The following is a 10,235-nucleotide window of genomic DNA, read 5'->3' on the forward strand; positions in this document are numbered from 1 at the left end:
TTGTTTGTTTATTAACACCAGTTTAAAGTTACTGTAAGATATTGTAGTTGTTTTGCTGGCTAACATGTTTGTTGTTTGTTTATTAACACCAGTTTAAAGTTACTGTACGATATTGTAGTTGTTTTGCTGGCTAACATGTTTGTTGTTTGTTTATTAACACCAGTTTAAAGTTACTGTACGATATTGTAGTTGTTTTGCTGGCTAACATGTTTGTTGTTTGTTTATTAACACCAGTTTAAAGTTACTGTACGATATTGTAGTTGTTTTGCTGGCTAACATGTTTGTTGTTTGTTTATTAACACCAGTTTAAAGTTACTGTACGATATTTTAGTTGTTTTGCTGGCTAACATGTTTGCGCAAGACTTTTAATTTGAAATCTTCTCTGTTTACGCGTTGCTGGTGCTGTCGGGATTCGCGCGTGAGTCTCGTACACGTTATAATGAACTTCGCTGGCTTTGGGATGTAATTTAGCGTATAAATTCGTCGTTTGTTGAACCAGCGTTTATTTAATTTATTTAGTAGTCGACGCTACAACAGAATGAATGAGCCCGAAGGACTGCGGTTCAGGAGGTTGAACAGACCTCAAATAATTACAGATGAAACCCATGAGCCCCAGTTCAAAAGCGCAAGGTGAGACAGCCCTACCTGCCTGTTTAATTCAGTTTAAATTGTGTGAAATGTGTCCTCTTCAAATAAGCCTCCCTGACTTCCATGTTGGTGTTTGTGTGTTGTAGCACTTACAGTGGGAAGGTGTTTCGTGTGACATTACTCACATTAGTGGCTTTCCTGCTCTTCCCACTGCTGGTGGTCGTTTTCCTGTTGGAGTCTCCCATTCAACCAGAGGTGTTCAGGTGAGCTTTCCTTTTATTTGTATATATATATATATGAATTTAATTGACATTAGAAATAATGTCTGTTCCTCACACCAGACTGACATTTGACTTTAGAAGATATAGTACATGAATTATATGGACTGCTTTTATGTTTGTTTGTTTGTTTGTTTGTTTGTTTTTAAAGCACCTCGGACATTCTGCTGCAGATCTCCTTTTGTGTTTCACAGAAAACAGAAAGGAATGAGTGAGAGGAAATGAAGACACAATTTTCATATTTCTATGAACCGTTCCTTTAATCCTGATGGAAAACCTCTTTAATAATTATTTTCCATCTGATCCAATATAACCCTTTTGGTTCTGATCTGATCTGCTGCCACAATGTTCTTGAGAGTCATGACAAAATCCAATATTAATATCTTAAGCCAAGTCCCACCGTGCTTTCTCATTTCTCTTTTAGTTCTGACAATAGTTAATAATTGATGCCTCTGCAGTTGATATGTAGGGCATTTCATTTCCTGCAGACTTCTCCTGGAAGAACGGCTCTCAGTTCAGCGCAAACATCTCAACAGATGAACATGAGACTTGACTGATGTCTGTCTTTGTTTTTGTGTTTAATAATTAGTCTCAATGAACCACCTCTGATGACTGGCTGTTACGAGCCCAACCTAAAACTCAGACAGGCAGAGCGACTGTTTGAGGATCTGCTTATCGGCCCAGAATCCCTTGCTAACATTGGAGGTCAGTATTTACAATGCAATGCAGTCAAAGCGTGACCTTTCACCCAGTTTGTCCCAGCTGTTTGTCAGCATGCACTGAGGGATAGCCTGCGGTTGCACAGGCCAAAATAGATGAAAGTTGAGTTGACTAGGAGTGTGTGATTGATTAGGTGTTTTTGTATTGCATGCTTGCACACTGTCTGTGACAGTATATAAGGAAGTATGAAGATATAAAAATCTTAAAAACAGAGAGACTTAAAAGAAAACGAAACAAGAAAATGTAATAACTAAATATAAATAATATATTTGGTATGCTTTAATGACAGCATGTAATGTTTCTGAATCATTCTTGTTTTGCAGATGTTTTATACACTGGGACGGCTGATGGAAAGATCGTCAAAATCGAGGGAAGGAGCATTCATGTATTAGCAACACTTGGCAAGCCACCATGTGGTAAGAAAACCACAGATACTGGACTATTTCCTCAAGCGCTGTGTAATGTGGGATTTCAACATGAGTGACCTCGGTGTTTGAAATGCTCGGGTTCATGGCTTTGTTGCACAAGACATGAAGCTTTGTAATTTTAGTAAACTGTAATGTTAACATTTATAAAAGAAAATGCATAAATCTAGCAAATATATATTATTTATAATATTTTTAGTATATTTTAATTTATAATATATAATAAGTTTCAGTAGTTTTTTATGTTCTTAATTTTAAGTCAAGTCATTTATGACTTTTTATTTTTTTATAATCGTTTATTATTTTTATTAATATTTTTTATGATCTTTTATTATTTATTTATAAATGTATTATTGATTTATTTCACTGGTGCATTACATTAATACATGTAAAGTGGACATGCATTAATGTAATGTAACATATTAAAGTCCTTCATAGAGATGTTTGAATGTTTTATGAAAGTATAGAGGCATTTGATACAGTGGATATGCTCCTTTCTTTTGCCTGGTTGTGTAGTAAACTGCTGACACAGTGGAAACAAACATAAAATGTGCTTAGAATTTTAATTGTTGACTAGCTCAAGCATTTTGCTTCATCAGTTATTTGACATCAGTAGATTTATATATTAATTGAGTTGTGTTGATTAGATATCATTCCAATAATTCCAATATCAAATGCTATTGTCATTAGTGTTGAATATCCATCAAGTCTCTTGTTTCCTGATTCAAAGGCTCTGGAGAGCATGAACACACTTGTGGACGTCCTCTGGGAATCCGTGTGGGGCCCAATGGCACTTTGCTTGTAGCCGATGCCTATTTGGGACTGTTTGAGGTCAATCCTGTCACAGGTAAGGAAAGGGAATCCACATATTCTGCCTTAAAATGTCAGTACTCATTTAAAGGAATAATTCATCCCAAAAAATACAAATTCTATGATTATTTATTCAGCCACATGTTCCAAACCTGTATGTAGTTATTTGGTTTTTCCCATGAAACACAAATGGAGGAATTGAGGCATTTTTACACCACTCTTACAACAATAATGTTTGTCAAGCTCCAAAAAAAAAAACCGCTCTGTCACTTTTTGCCTTTTAGGTGAGGTGAAATCTCTGGTGAGCACAGGGAAGATGATCGGTGGTCGACGTCTGGGTTTTGTCAATGATCTGGATGTAACTCAGGATGGGAAAAAGCTGTACTTCATTGACTCCAGCAGCAGATGGCAGCGCAGAGACTTCATGCACCTGATCATGGAAGCCACGGCAGATGGACGGTAACTGGGACATGGCACATCTGATTTTCACGGGTTTTTGCACTTTACGCTTTTATTAGTTGGAAGATTGTGCATTGTGTGAATCACTGATTGTTTTCATAGAAAATGATGGTTTTGTACAGTGGCTGATGTTGTTCATGTGGTTGTTCCAGTGTGCTTGAGTATGATTCGGAGAGCAAGGAAGTGACCGTGATGATGGAGAACCTGAGGTTTCCAAACGGCATCCAGCTCTTCCCTGATGAGGAGTCTGTTCTGGTGGCTGAAACCACAATGGCCAGAATAAGGAGGTGATGCTCACGAACTGCTCTTTGATTACCTTGGTCATTGATTGTTCAGAAACTTTTTTTTTTTAATGATTCTACTGGAAACATGGGATGTTATTATCCCAAAACTAGAGGTACACTGGCAGTCAAAAGTTAGAAATAAGGTCTTTTTAATGTTTTTGACAGAAATTTCTTATGCTCACCAAAGCTACATTTATTTGAACAGTAAAACAGTAATATTATGAAGTATTATTGCAATTTAAAAGAACTGTTTTCTATTTAAATATATTTTAAAATGTAATTTATTCCTGTGATGTAAAGCTGTATTTTCAGCATCATTACTCCAGTCTTCAGTGTCACATGATCCTTCAGAAATCATTCTAATATACTTATTTGCTGCTCAAGAAACATTGTTTATTATTGTCACTGTTGAAACGGTGATGCATTTTCCATTGTCTTTGATGAATAAGTAGTTCAAAAGAACAGTTTTTGAAATTTTAAACATTATAAATGTCTCTTTACTGTCACTTTTGATCAATTTAATGCATCCTTAAGAGTATTAATTGCTTTACTTTCTTTGTTTAAATCTTACTCAACTTTTGAATGGTAGTGGATCATGGTTTTCACACACAAAAAAAGCAGCACACCTGTTTTAAACATGGATATTGTTTCTTGAGCAACAAATCAGCATATTAGAATGATTTCTGAAGGATCATGTGACACTGAAGACTGGAGTAATGATGCTGAAAATTCAGCTTTGCATCATATGCTCCTTTCTTTTGCCTGGTTGTGTAGTAAACTGCTGACACAGTGGAAACAAACATAAAATGTGCTTAGAATTTTAATTGTTGACTAGCTCAAGCATTTTGCTTCATCAGTTATTTGACATCAGTAGATTTATATATTAATTGAGTTGTGTTGATTAGATATCATTCCAATAATTCCAATATCAAATGCTATTGTCATTAGTGTTGAATATCCATCAAGTCTCTTGTTTCCTGATTCAAAGGCTCTGGAGAGCATGAACACACTTGTGGACGTCCTCTGGGAATCCGTGTGGGGCCCAATGGCACTTTGCTTGTAGCCGATGCCTATTTGGGACTGTTTGAGGTCAATCCTGTCACAGGTAAGGAAAGGGAATCCACATATTCTGCCTTAAAATGTCAGTACTCATTTAAAGGAATAATTCATCCCAAAAAATACAAATTCTATGATTATTTATTCAGCCACATGTTCCAAACCTGTATGTAGTTATTTGGTTTTTCCCATGAAACACAAATGGAGGAATTGAGGCATTTTTACACCACTCTTACAACAATAATGTTTGTCAAGCTCCAAAAAAAAAAACCGCTCTGTCACTTTTTGCCTTTTAGGTGAGGTGAAATCTCTGGTGAGCACAGGGAAGATGATCGGTGGTCGACGTCTGGGTTTTGTCAATGATCTGGATGTAACTCAGGATGGGAAAAAGGTGTACTTCACTGACTCCAGCAGCAGATGGCAGCGCAGAGACTTCACGCACCTGATCATGGAAGCCACGGCAGATGGACGGTAACTGGGACATGGCACATCTGATTTTCACGGGTTTTTGCACTTTACGCTTTTATTAGTTGGAAGATTGTGCATTGTGTGAATCACTGATTGTTTTCATAGAAAATGATGGTTTTGTACAGTGGCTGATGTTGTTCATGTGGTTGTTCCAGTGTGCTTGAGTATGATTCGGAGAGCAAGGAAGTGACCGTGATGATGGAGAACCTGAGGTTTCCAAACGGCATCCAGCTCTTCCCTGATGAGGAGTCTGTTCTGGTGGCTGAAACCACAATGGCCAGAATAAGGAGGTGATGCTCACGAACTGCTCTTTGATTACCTTGGTCATTGATTGTTCAGAAACTTTTTTTTTTTAATGATTCTACTGGAAACATGGGATGTTATTATCCCAAAACTAGAGGTACACTGGCAGTCAAAAGTTAGAAATAAGGTCTTTTTAATGTTTTTGACAGAAATTTCTTATGCTCACCAAAGCTACATTTATTTGAACAGTAAAACAGTAATATTATGAAGTATTATTGCAATTTAAAAGAACTGTTTTCTATTTAAATATATTTTAAAATGTAATTTATTCCTGTGATGTAAAGCTGTATTTTCAGCATCATTACTCCAGTCTTCAGTGACACATGATCCTTCAGAAATCATTCTAATATGCTGATTTGCTGCTCAAGAAACATTGTTTATTATTGTCACTGTTGAAACGGTGATGCATTTTCCATTGTCTTTGATGAATAAGTAGTTCAAAAGAACAGTTTTTGAAATTTTAAACATTATAAATGTCTCTTTACTGTCACTTTTGATCAATTTAATGCATCCTTAAGAGTATTAATTGCTTTACTTTCTTTGTTTAAATCTTACTCAACTTTTGAATGGTAGTGGATCATGGTTTTCACACACAAAAAAAGCAGCACACCTGTTTTAAACATGGATATTGTTTCTTGAGCAACAAATCAGCATATTAGAATGATTTCTGAAGGATCATGTGACACTGAAGACTGGAGTAATGATGCTGAAAATTCAGCTTTGCATCAAAGCAATAAATTACATTCTAAAATGTAATTCAAATAGAAAACTGTGTTCTAAAATTGTAATATTTCACAACATTACTGTTTTACTGTATTTTTAATCAAATAAATGCAGCCTCGTGAGCATAAGAGACTTTTTTTCCCCCACAAACATCAAAAAATCCCCCCAAACTTTTGAACACTAGTCTATTTCCATCCCTCAAGGCAAGTTCCACATCTTTGAGATGCTTATGTTTGCTTCCTAATACAAATCTGGCTAATAAATTGCTGTGCATCTCTTTTCCATCTGTATTTCTGAAAACTGATCATCCAATGTAATTTGAAACATTATGTTCCTACCTTTGGGCTGATTTGGTTATCAGGTCAGCTAAGGCACATCAGTTCTCCCGTCACTTCTTTATGGCCTCTCACAGCTGAATTCTTGAATCACGTAGTGCTCATTCACTGCTGCTTGATGGCTCATGTCTGCTCGAGGCACAGGCTGCTCTCCTTACCTGGATAAATGATGAGTGCATGCAGTTGCCAACGCAACAGGCTCCATCATTAAGCTTCCTGTGTGGAGAGATGCATAGCATGTTTCTCTTACTAAAGAGAGTGTGGTCTCAGTGCTGCAGAAGCTTTCATATTAATGCACTGTAACCCCGTGCTCATCTGGGATGGTCTGGTTAAATCAGGAGTTTTATGTTGACTCTAGCTCTTCTCATAGATTAACTGAGGGGTTGCTGATGAATTGAAACCAAAATTGTTATGTTGCTATTGGCTCCAATGTTAATAGTCTCAAAAAAAACAAAAAACAGAGTGCTTTATGGGTTTAGCTGATATATCAGTCTGTCACTGCTCTTGTTCAGTGCTGCATATTGAATATGTGCTCCGTTCTCTTCACAGAGTTCATGTTTCTGGTCTCAATAAAGGAGGTATGGATACATTTATAGACAACCTCCCGGGATTTCCTGACAATATTCGGCGCAGTTCTTCAGGTGGATACTGGGTTGCCATGTCCACTGTGCGACCCAGCCCTGGCTTCTCCATGCTTGACTTCCTGTCTCAAAGACCCTGGTTAAAGAAGCTCATATTTAAGGTATAATTATGAATGGTTATTATTTAAAAAACCATGTAATAACTTTTCAAATGACAAATATTTATAGATTATTATTTAAATAGTTTACAAATTTTTAAAAATGTAACCGCAAAATAAATAAGTCACCTTAAGTAGAAAAAAATAGACATTTGTGCAGTAGATGTTTATTAAAAAGGTTCAATGTAACGGAAAAATACAAAAATCACTTTTCAAATTGACAAAAAAATGGAAATGTATACACAGTAGATGTTTATTTAAATTGTTTAATTTGATTTAAATGTAACAGTAAAATAAATCACATTTCAAAAAGACAAATAAATAGACATTTATAGCTGTTTATTTAAATGGTTTAAAATGTAGTTAAATGTAACAGTAAAATAAATACATTTTTAATTAGACAGCTAAATAGGCATTTACAGCCATTTATTTAAATTCTTTAACAATGTAGTTAAATGTAAAGGTAAAATAATAAATCACTTCAAATGGACAAATAGATAGACATTTGTAGCTGTTTATTGTAAATTGACCATTTATACAGTAGATGTTTTTCAGTTGTTTAAATGAAATGTAACAGAAAAATAAATCACATTTCAAAAAGACAAATAGATAAACATTTGTACAATCACTGGTTATTTAAATGGTTTAAAATATAGTTAAATTTAACAGTAACAAATCACTTTTCAAATTGACAAATGGACGTTTAAAACAAAAAAAAAAGTAGTTTGATGTCACACACTCCATCCAGCTGTTTTTTTCTTCATTCAAGAACAAGTCCAATGTGAACGTTTCTTAGGAAACAGTTGCCTTAGTTGTCTGACTATCCTAGTTGGTTTTGAAAATTGTTTTGTTTTTGTTGGTTTTTATATATTACACACTCCTACTGTATATTCGGCTTGCCGCGATAGATGGTGCTGACGGTGATACCGGTGTTAAGCCCCAACACTGGTTATGTCACTTGCCCACCGTCGTTTTGATTTTTTATGGTAATAAAAATCATTTAGTTCAGTAAAAGAACAGACACTACAATTAAAAACGGAACACGGCTGCTCAATGCAGCGTGCCGAACGACAGTCGCATCACAGATCAGATTTCATTTCTCCAGTGAGGAGAGCGAGTCGAGCTTGTTATTTTATATTAGGCATAGCCTGCCCTATAGCATGGTTTAATTTTATTCGTTTTGTTAATAAACATTCTATGTTTTATATATACGCTAAAGTGAGTTTGACGTTGTATTTTGTTGTTGCATTCAAGCAATTGACGCCGAATTGCCGCTATTTGAAAGTGAAAGTAAAATGCGCACACCGCTTTTACAAGCTATTTAAAAGCGAAGGAAAGCGAGGAAAAGAGAGAAAATTAAAACGAACAATTTTGTTAATAAAAGTTCTATGTTTTATATATAGGCTAAAGTGAGTTTGACGTTGTATTTTGTTGTTGCATTCAAGCAATTGACGCCGAATTGCCGCTATTTGAAAGTGAAAGTAAAATGCGCACACCGCTTTTACAAGCTATTTAAAAGCGAAGGAAAGCCAGGAAAAGAGGGAACGCCACCGTGGTGATACCGGTACTATCGGTGTTGTCACACGTCGATTAACCAGTGGGAAAATTTCCTCACCGTCACAACCTTACTGTATATATGCATTTCTGAAATGGATATGCTTCACGTTTTGTGTGTTTTCAGCTCTTCAGTCAAGATACTCTGTTGAAGTTTGTGCCGCGCTATAGCCTGGTGGTAGAGCTGCAGGACGGTGGGATATGCGTGCGCAGCCTCCACGACCCACACGGCATGGTGGCGGCCTACATCAGCGAGGCACACGAGTACAACGGCCACCTGTACCTGGGCTCCTTCCGCTCGCCGTATCTGTGCAAGCTGGATCTGAGCAAAGTGTGAAACACGTCACGAGCCTAACAGATGCTCCACTTGAGTCATTTCACCCTGGCTTCCAAACTAACAGATTTTGAAGCAATTAACATTGGCAAACATCAACAAGACTTATTAACATCTTCCATATTACAGTCAACACAGTCCCTTCATTTGATCACCATTCTCTTCATTTAGCTCTGACAGACGCCTGTATTTTTGTTCCATTAACCCATGTGGGCGACTTTATTTTTTTTAGCATAATAAGCTCTCTGGCAGGCTGTTTTTTAAATCAAACGAAGTGCCATTACTATTTTTGTTTTTCCCCCTTGTGACAGAAATTATGCCGTTTCTGTAGTTGTATTATTTGCACCGACCGTTGTCTGGCCCTTAAAATAGAGCAGCCAAAAGTTTTTTTTAAAGGCGCTGTGATACAAAACAAGATGACTGGTAAAAAACAATAATCATTTCCGTTGGTGGCAGCATTGAGATGCTGTTTGTGGGAAGTGAAAGGGTATGTTAATGTCATTATAAAATGAATCTGCTGAAACATACCGCTATAATTATCTCTGGTTTAAAAAAATGCTCCAGTGTTTGAATGTTTTGGTTTATTTTTAATTGAGTGGTTGAAAGTATTAATTCCTTATTTTGTGCTTATGTGTCTTCATCACTGTTTGTATATGTTGCTGAAATGAGATCTGCGTCACTCTCGGCTGATAAATGATGCTGGCTTTGTAGTATTTAGCACACCTTTACACAAGTATCTGCGTGTTTTCAGTTCATATTTATATGTTGTCTATAAGAATGATCAGCAATAATATACTGTAACAGTGGTTCTCAAATGGTGAGCTGTGGCCCTCTTGATTGGACAACAGTGAGGAAAAAAGAGCAATGCTAAATTAAAATAAATTAAATCAATCAATCTTGCGTAGATGGGAAAGCAAAATAAATTGGCTTAAAGGAATAGTTCACTGAAATTTACTGAAAATATACTCACCCTCAGGACATCCAAGATGTAGATGAGTTTGTTTCTTCATCTGATTTGGAGAAATGTAGCATTCCATCACTTGCTCAGCAATGGATGCTCTGCAGTGAATGGGTGCCGTCAGAATGAGAGTCCAAACAGCTGATTAAAAACATCACAATAATCCACAAGTAATCCACACCACTCCAGTCCATCAGTTAA

General features: G+C 36.3%; 1 protein-coding gene across 1 annotated transcript; it reads left to right on the forward strand.

Moving 5' to 3' along the window:
- Positions 1-385: 385 nt before the first annotated feature.
- apmap (adipocyte plasma membrane associated protein) lies at positions 386-10,067 on the forward strand. The gene is made up of 9 exons (XM_016524721.1): positions 386-630; positions 735-851; positions 1,456-1,571; positions 1,910-2,002; positions 2,742-2,858; positions 4,917-5,091; positions 5,244-5,378; positions 6,999-7,191; positions 8,870-10,067. Exons 1-9 carry the CDS (start codon positions 539-541, stop codon positions 9,077-9,079), a joined length of 1,248 nt encoding a protein of 415 aa, XP_016380207.1. The 5' UTR covers positions 386-538; the 3' UTR covers positions 9,080-10,067.
- Positions 10,068-10,235: the final 168 nt, after the last annotated feature.

Source organism: Sinocyclocheilus rhinocerous, unplaced genomic scaffold, assembly GCF_001515625.1.
Source record: "Sinocyclocheilus rhinocerous isolate Xijiao unplaced genomic scaffold, SAMN03320098_v1.1 scaffold780, whole genome shotgun sequence".
Classification (NCBI taxonomy): Eukaryota; Metazoa; Chordata; class Actinopteri; order Cypriniformes; family Cyprinidae; genus Sinocyclocheilus; species Sinocyclocheilus rhinocerous.

Excerpts from the sequence above, each read along its gene's own strand:
- apmap (XM_016524721.1), top strand. The coding sequence starts at position 539 with ATGAATGAGCCCGAAGGACTGCGGTTCAGGAGGTTGAACAGACCTCAA. Across the intron at positions 1,572-1,909 it reads ATCCCTTGCTAACATTGGAG|ATGTTTTATACACTGGGACG; the intron begins GTCAGTATTTAC and ends CTTGTTTTGCAG. Across the intron at positions 2,859-4,916 it reads TGAGGTCAATCCTGTCACAG|GTGAGGTGAAATCTCTGGTG; the intron begins GTAAGGAAAGGG and ends TTTGCCTTTTAG.